Here is a 22,959-nt window from a genome sequence, read left to right as displayed (position 1 = left end):
ACTATGTACATTTGTTTCTTTTTCTTATCTCTCTACCTAGGATTACCAGGATGACATTGAATATAAGGATAATAGGTACTTCTGACTTGTTCTTAAACTCAGAAGAAAGCATTCAGTATTTAACCATTAATAACGATGTTTGTTGTAGGTGTATGATCAAAATAAGGAAGTATTCTCTCATTCTTAGATTGCTGAGAGTTTTTTTTAAATATCATGAATGAATATTGAATGTTATAAAGTGCTTTATCTGTATCTATGGCAATGATCGTATGATTTTTCACCTTTTTCATATAAAGCATATTGTATTGCTTGGTATTTGTATCTTTAAGCAATTCTGTATTCCTGGAATAATCCCACTTGATCCTTTTATATATTGTTGGATTACATTTGCTAATATTTTGTTGAGGATTTTTGTATCTATATTTATTACAGAGACTGGTCTGTAGAGTTCTTATAATGTAATTGTCAAGGTTTTTCTGGTATCACAAAGTGAATTGGGCAATGTTTCTTGTTTGTCTTTTTTCTGAAGAATTTGTATGATACTGATACAATTTCTTCCTTGAATGTTTGAAAAAATTCATGAATTTAACAATCAGGGTCTAGAGTACCTCTGTGGAAAAGCTTTAATTATAAATCCAATGTCTTTAGTAAAGATAAAGAACTATTTTGGTTTTCTAGTTTAATAAGCTTTTTAAAGGAAATATTTCTTTTTTATCTAAACTTTAAAATTTATTAGAGTAAAGTTGTTCACTCATTATTATATATATGTCGGAATATATAGTGATATCTCCTTTTCATTGCTAATAATAATTTGTTTCCCCTGTTACTTGAGATATCTTGCAGAAGCTTTATTAATTTCATTATTTTTTCAAAAAATTATCTTTTCAGTTTTATTTTGTTCTCTATTGTACTACAGCTGTCCGTTTCATTGATTTGTGCTCTCATATGTTTTCATCATCCTCTTCTGGAGGTTTTTTGTTGTCCTTTTTAGATTGAGCTTAGGTAGTTGATTTTCAGCCTTTCTACTTTTGTAGCCTTTGCATTTTAAGTTAATAGCTGCATTATCTGACATATAAATTTTAAGATGTCAGATTTTCATTATAATTCAGCTCAAAATATCATCTAATATCATTGTGATTAATTTTTTGTGCTATAGATTTGTTAAGTGTGTTGCTTAAGTCCTGATTTATTGATTTCCTAGTTATTTTCATATTATCTGTTCCTATTTTGATTTCATTGTGGTCCAAAAATTACTGTCCATGATTTCAATTTTTTAAATTTGTTTAGACTTGCTTTATCCCTAAACATGTGTCTGTATGAGCAATTTCCATGTGCAGTTGAACAGAATGTATATTATACAATTGGGGGGGGGTAGTTTTTGATATGTATCATTTAGTATGAGTTAATCATATTGCTTATTCTGCATTTTTATTGACTTTTCTCCTATTCTACTGAAGGAGCTATGTTAAAAATCTCAACTATGATTGTGGAAATGCTTAATTTTTCTCTGTTGGCTTTGTTTTATTTTATTGATTGTACTAGTTTTAGGATTGTTGAAATGATCCTTTTATCATTATTCAGTGTTTCTCCTTACCTCTGTTGATATGTCTTGTCTTAAAATTTATTTACCTAATATTAATATATCTGTATCAGCTTTTTCTTTTGGCTGATGCTTGTATGATATACCCCTTTTTTGTCTATTTACTTTTAATCTTTTTTTATCCTATATTTAAAGTTTCCCTGTTTTAAAAAACCTAAAGTTGGATTCTGATTTTCATCCCAATTTGACTATCTTTTAAAATTTGTCATATTTATCCCATTTACATTAATATAATTTCTGATATTTGGTTTTAAATATACCATTTAAAATTTTATTTTCTGTTTTCCCTGTTCATCTGGTTTTTATTTCTCAGTTTTTGCCTTTTTTTTTTTAAATTAATCATGCATTTTGTTATTATTTCATTTTTCCTTCTCTATGACCTTATTGATACATGGTCATTATTGCCTCCTTTAGTAGTTATCCAGCTTTCCATTTTGAACTGCTTGGTTATGCTACTTTGCAGGGAGTAGTTAAAGGGCTCAAAGCACTCATCAGCTACTTGTATGTATCTTTGAAGCTATGATAAGAATGCTGCACTATCAGGGTTTAAGTCAATTCTCTTTGTGTTCACTATCAGCAGAGTGATCTCTGGGACACCTGTGTTTCAAGGCTGCATCACAAAATGTGATCTTAAATAAGTCACTTTTCCTTATCTAGGCTTCAGATTCTCTGTTTATAGCATGGTGGTGTTGACTAGTAAATTTTCCAGTAGGTTTTTTATCTTTAATATTCTCTTATTCCAAAAGAGAGATGTCATGGCTTGCTATTATGTTTTATAAAAATCCATGACATTCAAAATCATTTATAAAGATTAATTACCCTCTACCTCTGTAAAAAGCCAAAGTATTAATGTGAAATTAATGAAAAAACCCATAAACTATCTTTTAAAACAGTAACTGGTAAAGAATAATTTTCTGAGATAGCATAATTTTTAAAAGTATATTCTATCAATAGTCTTGCTTCTGCTATTAATATGTAACTGATAGTGGGCCCTATCTCTAATATAAATAAGAAATCTTTAAAAATTTTATGTATTTATGGTTGCACTGGGTCTTTGTTACTTTGCATGGGCTTTGTCTAGTTGTGGTGAGTGGGAGTTACTCTTTGTTGTGGTGTACCAGCTTCTCATTGCAGTGGCTTCTCTTGTTGTGGAGCACGGGCTTTATGTACCCAGGCTCAGTAATTGCGGAACATGGGCTTTGTTGCCCCATGGCATGTGGGATTCTCCCAGACCAGAGATTGAACCCATGTCCCCTGCATTGCCAGGCAGACTCTTAACCAATGAACCACTGGGGAAGCCCTAACAAGAAATATTGATTGCTATATGTGGCACCTATTTTAAGAAATTAGAAAACTGGAAGCATGAGACTGTAATCTATGAGGGAAGAAGACAGACTGAGCCCTAATTGTCCTGGCTTTCTACCTGGAGGCATTTAGCAGACCCTGATGCAGGGAGAACCAACCCAAGTACCATAAGACAACCTGATTGACCCGAACAATCAGAGATCAGAGTTTGGGGAAATTATAGTGGCTATAACTTGCAGGAAGGATGCTGAGAGTGAAGGAAATTATACAGAGAGATAATTCCGCCAGTCTTCTCAGGGATCCTCTTGAGTTTTGGCTGAATGTTAATACTACATGAATAGAGTGTGACTACAAGAAACTTGGCAAAGGAAAACTACGTGGGAGAGAAAAACTAATAAACTGCAAAGCTATCATGGTTCACTTGTTATAGAGATAAATTTAAATTTCTATATTCTCTAGTGCAGTGTCTTCATTAAACACCCAGGGCATTCAGTGGAGACCCAGAAAAGCCATATCTCTGGAATAAGGATAAATTAGCCCGAGAGTAAATGTTGACCTATTCTCACCATAACAGAGTTTTAAAATGAAACCTCAAAGTGATCAAATGACCTGTGAGTGAATGAATACCTATCAGAAGAAAATTCATAATATTTAAAGGAAAAGAACAAATTCCAAACACTTAGCAATATCAGTTCAATTCAGTTCAGTTGCTCAGTTGTGTCCAACTCTTTGCAACCCCATGAATCGCAGCACGCCAGGCCTCCCTATTCATCACCAACTCCCGGACTTTACTCAAACGCAATGCCCATCGAGTCGGTGATGCCATCCAGCCATCTCATCCTCTGTCATCCCCTTCTCCTCCTGCCCTCAATCCCTCCCAGCATCAGGGTCTTTTTCAATGAGTCAACTCTTCACATCAGGTGGCCAAAGTATTGGAGTTTCAGCTTCAGCATCAGTCCTTCCAGTGAACACCAAGGACTGATCTCCTTTAGGATGGACTGGTTGGATCTCCTTGCAGTCCAAGGGACTCTCAAGAGTCTTCTCCAACACCATAGTTCAAAAGCATCCATTTTTCGGCGCTCAGCTTTCTTCACAGTCCAATTCTCACATCCACACATGACCACTGGAAAAACCATAGCCTTGACCAGACGGACCTTTGTTGGCAAAGTAATGTCTCTGCTTTTAAATATGCTGTCTAGGTTGGTCATAACTTTCCTTCCAAGGAGTAAACGTCTTTTAATTCCATGGCTGCAGTCACCATCTGCAGTGATTTTGGAGCCCAGAAAAATAAAGTCTGACACTGTTTCCACTGTCTCCCCATCTGTTTCCCATGAGGTGATGGGACCAGATGCCATGATCTTAGTTTTCTGAATGTTGAACTTTAAGCCAACTTTTTCACTCTCCTCTTTCACTTTCATCAAGAGGCTCTTTAGTTCTTAACTTTCTGCCATAAGGGTGCTGTCATCTGCATATCTGAGGTTATTGATATTTCTCCCGACAGTCTTAATTCCAGCTTCTGCTTCTTCCAGCCCAGCGTTTCTCATGATGTACTCTGCATATAAGTTAAATAAGCAGGGTGACAATATACAACCTTGACGTACTCCTTTTCCTATTTGGAACAGAACACAGTCTGTTGTTCCATGTCCAGTTCTAACTGTTGCTTCCTGACCTGCATACAGGTTTCTCAAGAGGCAGTTCAGGTGGTCTGGTATTCCCATCTCTTTCAGAATTTTCCACAGTTCATTGTGATCCACACAGTTGAAGGCTTTGGCATAGTCAATAAAGCAGAAATAGATGTTTTTCTGGAACTCTTGCTTTTTTGATGATCCAGTGGATATTGGCAATTTGATCTCTGGTTCCTCTGCCTTTTCTAAAACCAGCTTGAACATCTGGAAGTTCATGGTTCATGTATTGCTGAAGCCTGGCTTGGAGAATTTTGAGCATTACTTTACTAGCGTGTGAGATGAGTGCAATTGTGCGGTAGTTTGAACATTCTTTGGCATTACCTTTCTTAGGGATTGAAATGAAAACTGAGTTTTTCCAGTCCTGTGGCCACTGCTGTGTTTTCCAAATTTGCTGGCATATTGAGTGCAGCACTTTCACAGCATCATCTTTCAGGATTTGAAATAGCTCAACTGGAATTCCATCACATCCACTAGCTTTGTTCATAGTGATGCTCTCTAAGGCCCACTTGACTTCACATTCCAGGATGTCTGGCTCTAGGTAAGTCATCACACCATTGTGATTATCTGGGTTGTGAAATCTTTTTTGTACAGTTCTTCTGTGTACTCTTGTCACCTCTTCTTAATATCTTCTGCTTCTGTTAGGTCTATACCTTTTCTGTCCTTTATTGAGCCCATTTTTGCATGAAATGTTCCCTTGGTATCTCTCACTTTCTTGAAGAGATCTCTAGTCTTTCTCATTCTGTTGTTTCCCTCTAAATCTTTGCATTGATCGCTGAGGAAGGCTTTCTTATCTCTCCTGGCTATTCTTTGGAGCTCTGCATTCAAATGGGAATATCTTTCCCTTTCTCCTTTGCTTTTGGCTTCCCTTCTTTTCACAGCTATTTGTAAGGCCTCCTCAGACTACCATTTTGCCTTTTTGCATTTCTTTTTCTTGAGGATGGTCTTGATCCCTGTCTCCTGTACAATGTCATGAACCTCCGTCCATAGTTCATCAGGCTCTCTCTCTGTCTATCAGATCTAGTCCCTTAAATCCATTTCTCACTTCCACTGTATAGTCATAGGGATTTGATTTAGGTAATACCTGAATGGGCTAGTGGTTATCCCTACTTTCTTCAGTTTAAGTCTGAATTTAGCAATAAGGAGTTCATGATCTGAACCACAGTCAGCTCCCGGTCTTGTTTTTGCTGACTGTATAGAGCTTCTTCATCTTTGGCTGCAAAGAATATAATCAATCTGATTTCGGTGTTGACCATCTGGTGATGTCCATGTGTAGAGTCTTCTCGTGTTGTTGGGAGAGGGTTTTTGCTATGACCAGTGTGTTTTCTTGGAAAAACTCTATTAGCTTTTGCCCTGCTTCATTTTGTACTCCAAGGCCAAATTTGCCTGTTACTCCAGGTGTTTCTTGACTTCCTACTTTTGCATTACAGTCCCCTATAATGAAAAGGACATCTTTTTTGGGTGATAGTTCTAAAAGGTCTTGTAAGTCTTTATAGAACTGTTCAACTTTGGCTTCTTCAGCGTTACTGGTTGGGGCTGTGTACATATTACCAATATACAATAAAATAAAATAGTAGCCATATGAAGAAGAAGAAATCAGTAAATAGAAAGAGATTGAGAAATTAAAGAGATAGTAGAATTAGAAGATAATGACTGAAAATCAACATACACTCAAGGATTGAAGGAAAATATGAACATATTGAAGACAGAAATGAAAACAATAAAAAACAGCATTTAGAAATCCAAGAAGTGAAAAATATAATACCTTAAATTTAAAAAAATCATCGAAGTATTTAAATAATTAGCTGTCAATTAAAAGATCAGTTAAACTAAAAACAGAGCAATAGAAATCATCCCGACAGGAGCTCAGAGAGAAATAAGACAGGGGAAAAAAATTAAACAGAGCGTCATAGCTTTTAAGAGGTAATGGTGAGTCATATGTGCAATTAGAGTTCCTAGAGATGATATATCAAACTTACATATATACATGTGTGTATATGTATATACATGTCATATATATATGTATAGATATATATAATGTGAAAAAATGGCTGGAAAAATTCCAAATTTGTCAAAAATATAAATCTCTGGGTTCAAGAAGGATAAACACAAAGAAAAATATATATCAGGGCACACTAAAATAAATTGCTATAAGCTAATGAAAGAGAATCTTAAAAGTCACCAGAAAGGCATTGTTTTTAGTGGGGAAAAGGTGGAAATTATCCCCGACTTCACATCCAGTAAAATACAAGTCAGAGACATTGCAATGGCATCTTTTGAAGTCCTAAAAGGAAAAAAATAATCTCGAATTCCACATTTATTAAAAATATACTTCAGACTGGAAGGTGAAATAAAGACATTTCAGATAAACAAAAGTTCAGAGAATTTACTGCCAGTGAGTTTTCTCTATGGTATATTTTAATGAAATTTTGTTAGGCTAAAGGAAAATAATTCTAGATGAAAGCCTAGATTTTTAAAAAGAAATGAAGAGTATTGGAAATGGTAAATCTGAAGACATTTTCTAGTCATTAGAATATAATTTTTTTAGGTATAATTAATTTAGGTATAATTTACTTTACAGCAAAACATTTAGCAATGTATTATAGAGTTTAAAACATTTAAAAGTAGTATGTTTAAAAACAACAGCACCAAAGAGGGGGCTATTTTTAAGTTTCTTACATTGTATATTACATGGTATATTACTTGATGATAGTCTGTTGTAAGTTAGAGATACATATTCTTGACCAACCAATAGAATAATGAATAAACAGGTACAACTAATAAATCAACAGGGGAGAAAAAATAACTCTTAAAAGTTAAATTAATTAAATATAAAATAAAGAAAACATAGCAAAATCATAGACTTAAACTCTATTGACAATAATTATATTAAATATAAATGTACTAATTGTACTAATTTTGAAAGATGGAAATTATCAGATTGGATTTAAAAACAAGAATCAATTAATACACTGGCTATAAGAAACACAGTAAATATAAAGATATAGATAGGTTTGAAGTAAAAGGGTGAGCAAAGATAATGCAAACACTAATGATAAGAAAGCTGAAGTGGTTATATTAATATAAAAGTAGACTGTAGAGAAAGGAATATTGCCATAGATTTTAAAAATATATTATATTATGATTAAAAAGCTAGATCATCAGGAAGACATAACATTTATAAATGTGTATGCATCTAAAAACAGAGGCTCAAGATGCATGAAGCAGAAGTTGACAAACTGAAAAAAAAAAAAAAAAAGCCCTATAATTATTGTTGGAGATTTCAGTTTCTCTTCCAAAATTTGAAAAAAAAGACAGAAAATCCATAAGAATATAGAAGATCTGAAAAACATTATCAAACAATTTGACCTAATTGACATTGATAGAGCATTACACTTAAAAATTATAGAAAAGTTATTCTTTTCAAATATATATGCAAATCTCAAAGAATAAAGCATATGCTAGAACATAAAACAAGTGTCAATAAACATAAAAGAACTGAAATTATGGAGAATATATTCCTTGTTTACAGTGGAAATAAATTGCAAATAGATAAAATTACGAATAGATAACAAAAATATCAAATGTTTGGGAATTAAAACACATACTTCTAAATAAACCATATAAAAAGGAAAAGAACAAGGAAATGTATAAAATATATTAAACTGAATGATAATGAAAACACATCCTAACAAAATATGTGTGATAAAATTAAAATAGTACTTTGAGGGAATTTCTTAGCTTTCAATATTTATATTAAAAATAATAAAGGATGAATAGTGACCAACAGATTCAAGGCAAATCCAATAAAATCCAAGATGTTTTATTTTGATGGGGGGATGGAGAGACAAATAAACTTATTCTAAATTCAAATGGAAATGTCAAGGCTGAAGATAGCCAAAACAAATTTGAAATGGAAGAAGAAAAATAGAGGACTTAATCTTTGTCATTACAAGACTTACTATAAAGCTCAGTAATCACAACAGTTTGGTATTAGTGTAAGGATAATGAATTAATCAATTAAACAGAACAGAGAACCCGGAAACAGACTTATACATGTGAAATAACAGACTGGATCACAGATCTAAATATAAAACTAGAATTGTAAAGCTTCTAGAATAAAATGTAGGAGAGCACTTCATGATCTTGGTGGAGGTAAAGATTTCTTAGATGAAAACACTAATCATAAAGAAAATAACCTTGATAATTATAATTAGATATGTAACTGGATAACATCAATATAAAATACTGTGACTCCTCACAAGATACCTCGTGAAAATAAAAAGGCATACTGTAGACTAGGTTAAAAGATTTGAATTTACATAAATATATAAAATATATGTCTGTTTCTATGTATATCAATAACATATGTGTAATATATAACAAATTATATGTATCATATAAATACATAAGTTATATTCTATAAATATGTAATTTATAAAGTATATATAAATGTAAAAAACTCTTAAAGCTCACCAAGCTAAAGGCAAATGATTGCATATAAAAATGGCCAAAACATTTGAATAACACTCCACAAAAGAAGATATATAAATGGCCGATAAGCATATTAAAGTATGTTTTATTCTATAGTCATTAAGGAAGTGTAAATGTAAGTTAAAGCCACATGAGATACCATCCTACAATCACTAGAATGACTAAAAGTATTAACACTAAAAAGTGTTAAGGAGACTACAAAGCAACTAGAACTCCCATGCTTTGTTGATGGAAGTGTGAAATGTTGCAGTCCTTATGGAAAACTATTTGGCAGTTTCTTTTAAAATCAGATTTATAATGACTCCACTTTTAAAAGCAAGTTCCATTTTTAGAGGGAAAAAGAGATGTATATTCATAAAAAGACTTCAGAATGAATTTTCATAATGGTCCCAAAGTGGGAGAAACCCACATGTCCAAAAAGAGGTGAATGGATAAACAATTTGTGATGTATTTGTATAATGGAAATCTATCCATTAACAAAAGGAATCAAAGTCCTAATACATGTTGCAACATGATTGAATCTCAAAAATTGTATGCTAGTTGAAACGATTCATATCCAAAAGTATGCATACTGCATGCTTTCATTTTTATAAAATTCAAAAGTAGACAAAATTATTTTATAGCAATAGAAGTCAGATCCATGGTTACCTGGGTTAGGATTATGGGTAAATGACTGAAAGGGAGCGAGCATATGATAACTTTTTGGAAATGTTCTATATTTTTTTTGTGTGGTGACTGCTACATGAGTGTTTAATTTGACAAAATTCATCAAATACACATTTAAGATGGGTGATTTTATTATGTGATATATATTAAATTATATGTCAAAATTGTTAATTAAAAAAACATCATTCTGTCACTGTTTAACACACACAAAGTGATCTTCTTTAGTATATTAAAGAATTTGTTTTAGTAATTACTATGTTCACAGCTTAAGTAATTGGAAGAACACAAAGTAGTATTGGAAACATTCCCTGATCATGAAGGAACTTAGGTAATATAGAATGAACTTGACTATATATTTAGTCATATGGTGATAAAATTGTTAAGTAATAGCAGTGATAGATGGAGAAGAAAGAGTTATGAAGTTCAGAGTTAATGAGTTGATATCTGGAAAAAGTATAAAAAGCACAGTGCCTGAGAGATAATATGTGCTCAGCAAGTGTTATTTTGCTTTTCAGAGGGTGAGAATTTATGCATCAAGTGATGAATCAAGGCATGATCGAGGAGGTGATATTTAATGTAGGTACTGCAGAATAGGAGTGTTTTTCATAGGCATCAAGAAGTGGGGAGACTCTAATGTTAGGAAGATGTCATGATCAAAGGTGTGGAAGTGAAAAAAGTATAAGACATGCACAGAAGAGTGAGTTATGTTTGGTGAATTCATTTAAAAAGAATGAACAGTTTCAGGTAGCAAAAATCGTGGGAGATAAATCACTAGGGTAAGATTATCAAGGACCCTTAGAATCAACTTGAGTATATCCTTGTTTTAAATTGATTTCTTATGGATTTTCAATGCATAAATAAAATATACAGGAAGGAATATTTTATCAGTAAAGACTTATTTTGTAATTTTGTTTTATAACATTAAATGTAAAGTCAACTAACCAGAACAATGAAGCTGCTTTGATGAATATGAAACTGAAATTGGGGCTTGCTCATCTTAGATGGGAGTTGTGTTTAATGACCTTGAGTTTCTACTTTTGCTATTCTTGTTCAGTCAGTGGTATCTGACTCTTTGTGACCCCTGGACTGCAGCACGCCAGGCTTCCCTGTCCTTCACTATTTCCCAGAGTTTGCTCCAACTCATGTCCATTGAATCAATGATGCCATCCAGCCATCTCATCCTCTGTCATCCCCTTCTCCTCCTGTCTTCAATCTTTCCCAGCATTAGGGTCTTTTTCAATGAGTTGGCTCTTTCTCATCAGGTGGCCAAAGTATTGGAGCTTCAGACATTGATTGCATCATGTTCAGAAAATTCTAATTCAGATAGCTAAATAATTGTAAATAGCAGTCCTACAGTATTTTATCTTAACATTGCTGCATATCTTTCAATAAAGCAAGAGGCTTATTTCAAGATTTGCATAATAAATGTTTTACTCAAGCAATACAAGGTAATGCATTGGTGTTTTTCAGTGAATTAAAATTGTATATCCTGCAGTGGTAAAGAATTCACCTGCCAGTGCAGGAAATGCAGGTTCAGCTTGGTCTCTGAGTCGGGAAGATCTCCTGGAGTAGGAAATAGCAACCCACTCCAGGATTCTTGCCTGGAGAAGTCCATGGACAGAGGAACTTGGTGGGCTATAGTCCATGAGGTCGCAAAGAGTTGGACGTGATTGAGCATGTGCACAGGCTGTGACAGTGTTTGTTATGGTTTTGTTTTTGTTCAGTATTTTTTAAAGTTACAACTGGCTATTTTAAAAAAGCCAACTCAATTAGTGTAAGCGAAAACAGGAATATATTGGCTTACATTATCAAGAATCACAGGAGCAGAATTTGGCTTTTCTTTTTTAGAATGTAACTATGCTAACATGATATAAAGATTTTATTTCCCCTCTATCTTTTCCTATTTGCTCCTCTACATTTCCTAGTATTTTTGGCATTATTCATTCTTATTGCTGACAGACTCCATGTACCAGGGAGAATGGCCATGACAATCCTAGGCCCACATGCTTATAACTTTCAACTTGAACAAAAGAGAGCCTTTCTAGATCGTTTCAGGAGAGAATTCTGACGGGGTCAAATTCCTCTGTGTCTGGGAAGAGCAGTAGATTGCAAACAAGGCAGACTGCAAAGCACTGTGATTGACAACTTCATCGGGACAATATTGGCATTCAGAAATATAACCCAAAGAAATTCTATTGGAAGAAGGAGTATAAGATACAATGGATGCATAAAATTATTGTTTCCACAGTCCTGTGAAGTTTTAAAAAAGCAGTTAAATATGTAATTGAAAGAGTGAAAATGAAATCAAACGTTTGTAGAACACAAAGAGCAACGTCCCGTGTTGTATTTGAATACCTTAGCCTTTGGCAGTGGAGTGATGGAAAAGTATCAGTCTCTGCACTTACTGCTGTGCACTGCGTACATGAAATAAACTGTAATCTGGAAGGGGTTACTGTTTGAATTCAACAGTATTTTTAAGCAGTATCTTAGCTATTCCTTAGTTGATGCTTTCAGGTAAAGAAAAGCTCTTAGTTCAGACAAGGTAAGATGTTATGGAAAATGCAATATGGAGGAACAAGAAGATCAGCCTAATGGAGTATGTGTGGGAGACATGGTTGTTGAACACTACTTTCATTGCAATACCATTTTTAGCATCCCTGTCTAGAGAACTAGAGTGCTTCACTCCACATCTGAAGAAATTAATAATAGACATGATTTTTTCTATTATTTTTATATTATTGAACATAATTATTTTTCCTACTATTTTCTATTACTATGCATCATAATAGGAAAAAAATTTTTCACTGGGATTTCCCTGGTGGCTCAGATGGTAAAGAATCTGCCTGTGGTGCAGAGGACCTGGATTTGATACCTGGGTCGGGAAGATCCCCTAGAGGAGGAAATAGCAATTCAGTATTCTTGCCTGGGAAATCCCATGGACAGAGGAGCCTGATGGGCTACAGTCCATAATGTCACGAACAGTTGGACACGACTGACTGACTAGCACACACATTATTATTTTTTTCTATCATTGAGAGCTGCCTCATAGAGACTATAAAACTGATGTCAAGTAATGATTTAAATAGTCATTTCAGTGAAACTGGCACTGAACTGGAGCCAGGACTCTGTCACCGACTGACTGTGGGCAAGGCAAGGTCAGGGAGGTGACTTCCATATCTTGACTCTGTTTCCTCATTTCTGAAATGGGGTTTTAGTCTTAGTGATCATTGAAGTCTCAGCTACAGCAGGAGGCCGTGAGCCTCTGATTCACCTGCTGGTTGCCTCTCTTTTTCTATATTGTCATTGGTAGCAGTTGTACTTTGATATATATGCAGGAGGAATTTGGTTTTCAATGATCCTTCTGATACTTTTAGGTGCTAAGCAGCTTTGGAAAGCAGATGAAAGAGATACCTCTTACCTGCACATGTAGAACAATGTGAGTTCCATGAATGTATGTTAAGTGCCAGTTTTAAGTGGTCCCTATAAAACATTATCAGACTTTGGTAGATCAAAACAGTACAAAGAATATTGAAATTAATGTGATGATGTCTATATATGTATTTCTGGCAGCTCTTAAATGTGGGGCTTTCTCCTGTTATAAACATGTCAAAATTGTGCATCTAAGAGTTCAAATGACATTTTCAATAGCTACCATTGACACACACATACCGAGACACTCACAGTATTTTATCTAGTAAAGTGGTTGTAGAATTAACATTTTTCCTGGAAGGAATATATTTGATTTAATGACCAAATCATTTTAAAGCAGCACAACAGAATTTCACAGGAACTAAATCTATTTCTTCACACCGATCATGCATGTTTTACTCAAGCATTGAGTCATTAGCATGTTTATAATGGTTCTAATTTAGCACAACATTTTCTGAATTTTATCCTTGAGTCATTTACAAATTGTTCATATTGAATAAACAAAGGAAACAGATTGCATTTTATACTTAGTAATTTATCTGAAAGAAGAGGGGAGGGTTAATTGTTTGAAAGTTTTGGTCTGTTTGGGGAAGTGAGCTTGCTTTTTCATTGCTAGGCATAAATGCCATTTCTCATCTTTTGGGGGATGGGGGGGAGGCTATGGAGGAGTAAAATGAAAAATTAGGACCAGGACAAGATTGGCCACTCCCAGAGGGGAGTGTGGAGCAAAAGGGGAGCTGGCACGAGATTATCCAAAACAGTTGGTGCATTCCTTAATGATCAAGTGCTTGAGAAGTCCAGCTCTTCCTGGCAGAGCATCTGTGTTGATGTTTATATCATTGCCCTGCTGTATGGGAAAGGCATGCTTTCTCTTGCTGCTTGGCTAAAAATAGGATGGAATATAGCATTGTATGAGATATTTTAAGATAGCAAAAACATTTAAGAGGTTAAAGGTTTGGCTTTTGGATCAAAAAAGATCAGTGATATAACTCGTGGTGTTCCTTGAAGACTGAATTTTATCTACCGTTTGTCAGTGATTCGAACTCTTGGTTAGGCAAGTTATTCTAGGTTCATTTGGTGCAGTTTGAGAAGCCCACTCTACTGTCTTTTCTGTCAGCTTCCCAGCATGAAGAGCAAGATTGAGAACAGCCTCTATTTATACCCCCTTGTTCGTATTTGGAAAATCAGTTGTTTCACTGGAGAGTGGGAGAGAAAGAGAAGGAGAGCACGCACAGTCGATCAGGGAGTGTGCTCTGTACGTTACAGTGACTTCAAAATAAAACTGGCGCATTTTAGTGTCTAATTATTTTAGTGAGCTTGGAGGGTTTTAATTAAAATTTAAGAGTGCTCTTCAAGCTCTCCAAGCTCCAATTTTATCCCACTGTATTGTGGAGCACTTGTCACTGTGGAAAAATGTACAGTAACTGCCATGTGCATCTCTGTTTCCTAATGAAAAATATGAGATTGATGATCAGCAGGGATATAAATATATATTATCAAAATTAGCTGTAAACCAAGGTCAAGGATACTTTTGATAAGTTTTCACTGTTCTTTGGATACATAGAAAATTTATTGCCCTTGAAATTTATGATTCCTGTGGTAAAAATAAAAGGGATTGCTTTAAAAAAAAGTTAAAAAAGCAGTAGGAAATCTGCACACAGGAGGAGCAGGCATTGTTGTTTCTTACTAAAGTATTTTAAAGTTATTTTCTATGTCATGTTTCTAATGTTTTAGCATTTCTAACTTTTAAGTATCACTTTGAGGTAAAAGGAATAATGATAAGTATTTACTCACAGGTAAATTGTTTTAAAGTACAATAAAAAAATTTTCCCATTATCCTTTCCTGTTCCCCGTGATTTAGTTTTAGTGATGATTTCTTTATTTACTCTCTTAGACTCTTTACTTTGCTTACAGTAAGAGTTAATAATACTACTGAATCTTTGTTTAACTAGGAATAATTTAAAACTGTTCCTAAAATATCATTATTTAGATTAGGAAATAAATATCTTACATACTCTTATTTCAAATTTCTCTTGTGCTGTGAAATTAATTATTAGCATGATAAAACTTTTCTGACTTAACTGGTTTGATACCTGGGTACTTAAGGAGCAGAAATATTGCTTTGCAATCCATTATGCTAGATATTTATAACATGTTAGTTCTGAATTATATCTTTCCTTTTTTCCTTAGAAAAAGTTTATTGAAATAGAAAAACTTAGATTTGCAAAGGAAAAGGGAAAACATAGCCATGCAGCTGAGAATTATATAGCATATCAAAACCGTTTACATCCTTGATTAAAAATAAATAAGAACTGAAGTTCAACTCTTAACTTTTGGTAGTGGTATTTTTCTCATGTTATTTATAAAAACTGGGCAAGATAAATATAATAAACTCTTACATTTCATTAATTATGTATTGTTTTATGGACACTAATTCTTTCAAAGTAATAGGAATTAATTTTGGTATTTTTCACTTTTATGCTGAAGTGTTAGGTTTACATTCATTTTTAATATGTACATATTATGGTGACACATACTATAATATTGTGATAGTATAATGTTGTAGTTTTTTATCTTAATTTCCAAAAGGTATTTTAATTAACTGAATTAGTCTTCTCCTAATGAGCTGAAGACAACTCAGTTAAAACACTAAAATTTGAGTAGTCAAACTCAGATAATGAAATACACTGTATATTTTTTCATTGTTTTGAGGACTGTGGCACTGCCATAACTGTATTAGATATTTACCAGTCAATCATGTAAAACATATTTTCCTGTGTAGAGTGGTCCAAGAATTCTGGGTGATGTTTTGTTCTTTTTTTCCAGGATTCTTTGGAATCTTGCATGAGTACTGAATTCAAACATGGGCTTAATCTTTCCCTGTACATAATGCAAATTGGACTTTACTTATTTTGACCTCTTTGATTTTTGCATTTGTGCATGGTCAGAAAGGGGCAAAGTCTGATCTGATGAACTACCTCTGTAAAGCTAGTGTCCTAGTAATATAATTGAAGTATGTGGCACAAGGAGGATGAATACTTGATTTTTAATTTTTGTCCTTACCTGGATATTATTTTGAATGGTAAATTTGAAAATATAAATTTCATTTAATTTTATCTATTTTATATGTCCTCATTTCAAGTCAGAAACATCTTGGTAGAGGCAGTAGTATCCTCTGCCTATGTAGTATTTAATAGCAACATGCATCTTCTGGACTTTCTTCTCTCACCTTACTTGTTTTACATTACATTATGGAATGTGCTGAGTGCTTACTGTGTATGTATGACCTTAGAGGGCTGGCAAATAGATTTTAGGTGAGAAACCTGTTTTTCAAGAGACTTTCTCACAGTTTTGAATGTTGATAAAGTGGTATGTCCTGACTTTTATTGCCCTGCAGATAAAGACAATCAGTGATCGTTACTATTTTCATGAGCTGTAAATATAGACATGCAAAGACTGCTTTATTTTTTTCCTTTCAGTTTCTTCTACTAAAATGAGAATTTATATAGCTACATTAGCTCAGCATTATGGTGAGGATTAATTTTCTAATAGAAATGTGAATGTTTTTAATTTATTAACCATTTAATTAATGACTAGCTCTTATATAAAGCTGTGTCTTCAAACATATTTGATAAATATTTGAAGTGTATGTTCATGTTGTCCATATAATTCTGTTTTCTCCTATGAAGTTTTAGCATTCTTTTCCTGGAGCTCTGAAAGATTTCAGGTCTATTAATAGAAATGAGAGACATATTTTAGCCTGTTTTACATTTAGTGTATATCTAATCCTAGTTCATGAACTTGCTCTGAATTTTCGATCATTACTAGTAAATTGAGATTTTGTCTTGATCATTATAATATGTCGACTCAACTCAAATTTTAACCAAACAAGTTATGCTTTAGCATTTATATCAGTGATTATCAGTTTAGTATGATGTTGTAATATATGTGAAAAAGTATTTTAAAAAAGTAACAAAACTGAGTAGGAGAGGAAGTTGAAGACATTTTGTTGATTATTCTTACATATGACCTAATGTTATATCCAGAAATTTAAACCTGATTTGAGGAAAAGTAATCTCTGATAGGCATGACTTTGAAGATTTCTTTCTTAACCCCCACACCTAACATTATCTTTTCTTTGATTTTATCCTAGAAACAAAATATGTATAGAACAATGTATACACCTTGTTTCTGAATTAAAATCCAAGAGAATATTTTGGAAATTAAATGCAAACTGAACATATACATATGCATAGAGACCCTATTGGCAGGTCATTCAGAATCCAACTTTTAATCACAGTGGTAGATCACTTGTTTAAGCCTAAGAAAATAATTAATAGGAAAGCCTGGAAGAAAAGGAGGAAAGGAAAGAAGGGAAGAAGTAAGGGAAGGAGCAAAGAGCTTTCACTTAATAGAATCAGGCTGACTTCTACTTAGAGAGAACTTTGGCTCCTGTGATAGCTAGTTCTTCATCAGCCGTTTCCCAACACACTGATCTGGATTCCATCTATTCCTTGATTGATTGATCATGTCATGGACAAATGTTAATTGTTTTCGCCAATATGTTCTAACCATGCAGTGGTCTTCTCATCTCTTACCCAAGGGCTCACTGTCTTTGCCTAAGCTTATCAAGCTTCTGAAACCCTTTAGATCCATCTTAACCTTACTGTCATTCTGAAAAATTCAAGGAGGATTTAGAAGTTGGAGAAAAAATGAAAGGGAAAATGCTAAAGAGATAGGTACTGATATGGGAGAGAAAAAACATTTGGAGTTGAAATAAGTATTTTAAATATAATTTTAAAAAGAGGTTATCAGAATTTTGACACTTAGAATGTTAAAGTATAATGGGAGTATGCTTTGCACAAGGATTGAGTATTTAAATCTGCTTTCCTTTTTGGAAACATGGCCTGTTTATTAAAATTTGAGACTTAAAAGATGCAAGTAAGTAGTTATAAGCAGTAGCTTCAGTTTCAAATCTACCTGGTCAGAGAAAAAATAACTCATTGATAAAAATTTGCTAATTATTAGAACATTCTTAAATGTAAACTTCTCTAAGCTTTATTAATCTTATAGAAACAAGTGTAATAACTTCCAAAATCTAGTACACTGTTTAGAAATACAGTAGGTCAAATAACGTTTAAATAAGGATCTTCTTGAAAAGATCATGCGTCTCTTTTTATATAAAGGTTTTAACTGTTTTTATTACTGGGGGGCAGAGAATACCTTGGCTTTATTCTCTTTGCACTTTACTCTGAATGGGTGTTTACAGAAGCTGCCATCTCTGTATCTCCTTTTTAAGGAACACGGAGTTGTAGGCTGATTATTCTCTTCTCACGCGAAAATTTGTCATTCTTCCTTGATTTTGCTTGGACTTAAAAAAAAAATCACCTGAATTAAAAGGGATAATATCTAAACTTAAGCTTGTAGAAAAACGCTCCTTGTTCTGTTCCATTAGTCTAAAGAAATGATAAAGACTGCCTGAATATTAATTAGCTAAAATCATAATACCAAGATAAGATTATTGAGCATTGTCTTTTTTTCTCCTGGGAATACTGTAAATAATTTTCCAGCAAAAAAAAATTTTAGTTGTGGTATTTTATAATAGATAGAATAATATACTTGTCTATATCCTAGGGTTAAAGCAGCAACAACAAAAAAATCTTTGATCATTTTTGAATGATAGAATTTCTCCATTAACTCCATAGACTTCTATATTTGTAACATTTTAATACTTATCTAAAACATGTATAATATTTTTAATACTTACTTTTTTATTTTAATAGATTCCTCCTGCATGGAAAAACTACTTTCAAAAGATTGGAAGGAAAAAATGGAAAGGTTAAATACCAGTGAACTTCTCGGAGAAATTAAAGGTACAGTATACAAAATATCAAACATATCAATGTAGAAATGTTTTTTTGTACCACAATACATCTGCTTATCTTCTGTACCCTAACATTAAATTCTTACCTCTAATATTTATTTGTATTTGAGAGGGTAAATATATAGTGTGTTCCTGAACTTTTATTCTTTTGTAATGTTTATAGAATGAAAATTTTGCCTTTTTTTTTAGTCTATAAGCATATAACTTACAGAACAAACTACTTCATTAATTTCCTCCTTTGCACAGAAGGAAAACAGTAGCTTTAGCTGTACTGTGCTTAGTCACTCAGTTGTGTCTGACTCTTTGCCTGCCAGACTCCTCTGTTCATTGGGGTTCTCCAGGCAAGAATATTGGAGTGGGTTGTTCTACCCTCCTCCAGGGATCTTCCGAACCCAGGGATTGAACCAGGGTCTCCTGCATTGCAGGAGGATTTTTTACCAGCTGAGCTACAGGGGAAGCCCATAGTTTCATTTGCTGAACAAAAAAGTATGAAAAAAATGTTATGTCAAAAATGAACAAATTAAATAAGATGATTTTAGTTCTTCCCTTTGAAATTATAGTAGCTTAATTGATGGCATCCGGTCCCATCACTTCATGGCAAATAGATGGGGATACAGTGTAAACAGTGTCAGACTTTATTTTTCTGGACTCCAAAATCACTGCAGATGGTGATTGTAGCCATGAAATTAAAAGATGCTCACTCCTTGGAAGGAAAGTTATGACCAACCTAGACAGCATATTGAAAAGCAGAGACATTACTTTGCCAACAAAGGTCCATCCTTCTAGTCAAGGCTATGGTTTTTCCAGTAGTCTCACATCCAGTATGTATGGATGTGAGATTTGGACCATAAAGAAAGCTGAATGCCGAAGAATTGATGATTTTGAACTGTGGTGTTGGAGAAAACTCTTGAGAGTCCCTTGGACTGCAAGGAGATCCAACCAGTCCATCCTAGAGGAAATCAGTCCTGAATATTCATTGGAAAGACTGATGCTGAAGCTGAAACTCCAATACTTTGGCCACCTGATGTGAAGAGCTGATTCATTTGAAAAGACCCTGATGCTGGGAAAGATTGACAGGAGGAGAAGGGGACGACAGGATGAGATGGACACAGACTCAATGGACATGGGTTTGGGTGATGTCCCAACTCCCATCGGGAGTTGGTGATGGACAGGGAGGCCTGGCGTGCTACAGTTCATGGGGTCGCAGGGTCGGACACAACTGAGCGACTGAACTGAACTGAACTGATGAATCCAAATTACTAATTTGAATTTTTTTGCTGGTCAAAAATGATCAGCTGTAGTAACTATAACAAGGAGTTTACAGAATGTGCTGTTTATATTTATTACTGGATTCTGAAGCCTGGTTCCCTGTTCAAATTCTGGCTCTGTCACTTACTAGATGAGTGACTTGGGGCAAGCCACTGAAGGTTTCAATGTTTTGAATTCCTTGTATCTAAAATGAGATAGTAAAAGTACTTGGGCTTCCCAAGCGGTGCAGTAGTCAAGAATACGTCTGCCAATGCAGGAGATGCTGGAGACACAGGTTCAGTCCTTGGATCAGGAAGATCCCCTGGTGGAGGAAATGACAACCTACTCCATTTTTCTTGCTTGGAAAATCCTATGGACAGAGGAGCCTGGCAGTCTACAGTCCATGGGGTCACAAAGAGTCAGATATGAACTGAGCACACACAATGAAAGTACCTACCAAGGCTCATTAAGAGAATTAGTATATGCAAAGCTTTTAAAACTGCTTGCCCTTAAGAAAACCTTCATGAGGGAAAGTTGTGGTTGTTATTAACTGCCCATAGGCTCTTAGGTTAATTAATCTCAAATAGATTTCACAGGACTTAAAATTTCATGATATCTAACCTGGCTGAGCATGAGCATCCTTATTTTAAAGATAAATGATTGGCATTATTATTTTGAAACAAGTTAAGAAGTGGGCAGTCCCAATCCATTACAAAATTAAGCTGCCCTATCAGTTAAGCAGTTATACTTTTTACCTGGCTCCCTCTTGTTGATTCCTTTATGGAGATGAAGTACTGTATCACTAGCTTTGGTTTTGTGGATAGAATCTGTTGTCATTAATTACTTTTCTCAGTCATCCCTTGTAGATAGTCATCACTCTATCTATCACTCTGTCACTTAAACTGACAATTTGAGAACTTAATTACATTAGTTTTCTGAATTTATCAAATGACTTCAGGTGAATATTCCCATGGATAATTTCTCATTTAAGATGAACATTTGGTGATAACTATCTGATGAAAATTTTATTTTGAATTTATTACAGAATATTGCCTAGTATTCAGACATGTTATGTTCACCTCAAATGAAGAGAAAGGGTAGTCGTATCTTTTCCAAGGAATAATTAATAACATTCTATTAACTAATCCAGTATCAAAATCAAGTGGAAAGTGGGTAGTATTTTGAATTTCACTGCTTCTGTTTTGAACTCATAAAGGCTATTTGCTATTTTGGAAAAAAAAAAAAAAAGAAACTCAATTTATAACTGACGTGTAGAAAGTCATTAGTGACATATTCTTTATCCAGCTGCAATAACATGGTTTGTGCTACTTTGCACGTCATTCTCTGTTTTCTTCCCTTTCCAAAGTCATTGGTTTTATGACAGTGAGTACAGAAATGTTTTATGCAAAGGCAAGCTTTTGCCAGCATGAATGATGGGGGTCTTGTTTTCTTTCAGTAAAGTGGAAGCTAACATTTTATTATGTTATGATTCAGCATCAAGTTTTTATGATTTGAGTTATCTTTCCAATCCCACTTTCTATATTTCTTTATTTTTTATTCAAAAATGCAAAAACTGTACTAGTTTTATGTAGTCGAAATCTCAAAAGTGAAACATGCAAAATCAGGCTTTTCAAATTCTTTAACTTTTTGTTTTTCTGGATTCTGTTTGTAAAATGTGAACTTTCATTTGTGTGCTGCTCTGTTTTTATGGGCATAGAAGATAAGATTCTTACTAAATTTTTCATTTTTATTTTCTCTACATTAGTGTCTGTTTTTACATCTTTATATTTTGTCAACATAATCATATAAAAAGATTCCAAAAATATGATAAAAAAACAAAAAATATTTAGTTAAAGTAGTATTCAAGTAGTTTCATTGAGCCACTACTAAAACTCAACACACACTTTTATTGTAGGTAAGATCAAGTCAGTTATTAGTCACCAAAATTAGTTCTAATTATTCAGAAAATTTAGGGTGATTTAAATACTATCTCCAAGAAAAACATACCTGGGGAATTTCGTGGTGTTTCAGTGGTTAGCCCTCCATGTCTCTGCTACGAGGGTGTCGAGTTCTATCCCTGTTTGGGGAACTAAGAACCTGCATGCTATGCGGTGCAGCCACAAAATAAATTAAAAAAAAAAAAAAAAAAAGCAAAAGAAATGAAAAACATGCTACTATTGGTTTAGTGTATCTTAGCAATGTGTATTTATATATTTCATTATTTTCCCCTCTTTATAAAATTCATATGTGTTATAAAAAGAGTATAAACACACTTAAAGGAAAATGATTGTCCTTTAATTCTACCTATATTATAGTGTATATCCTTTCCATTTTAATGTGTGCATATGCCTTAGAATTATTTTCCCTTAAAATTAGAATCATCCTTTTACTATTTTTATGTAATTTATTTTTCTCACTTAATGATATATTATGAATTTCCCTATGATTAGGTTGTCTTCTAAAATATTACTTTTATTTGCTGCAAATATGATAAAAATGAAGTTTTTATAACTTAACTGAGACTGTTATTCAATATTTAAGGTTTTATTGTTTGTCATTATAAAGAAAACCTTGAATATGGCTAACTTTTTAGTATTTTGAGTGTTAATTAGTAATTATTTTTTTACGATATATATATATTATGAAAAAGT

At 33.6% G+C, this 22,959-nt stretch overlaps 1 protein-coding gene across 24 annotated transcripts in view; it reads left to right on the top strand.

Moving 5' to 3' along the window:
• SOX6 (SRY-box transcription factor 6) overlaps positions 1–22,959 on the top strand; it is a 675,736-nt gene that overhangs the window by 373,399 nt on the left and 279,378 nt on the right. For all 24 annotated transcript variants that reach the window (XM_065944087.1, XM_065944082.1, XM_065944088.1 and 21 more), the window contains one exon: positions 18,960–19,049. In XM_065944087.1, the coding sequence (XP_065800159.1) occupies positions 18,960–19,049 (90 nt within the window). The remainder of the gene's footprint in view (positions 1–18,959; positions 19,050–22,959) is intronic.

This window comes from Muntiacus reevesi, chromosome 9 (assembly GCF_963930625.1).
Source record: "Muntiacus reevesi chromosome 9, mMunRee1.1, whole genome shotgun sequence".
NCBI lineage: Eukaryota > Metazoa > Chordata > Mammalia > Artiodactyla > Cervidae > Muntiacus > Muntiacus reevesi.
This window is presented reverse-complemented; position numbering and strand designations above follow the sequence as displayed.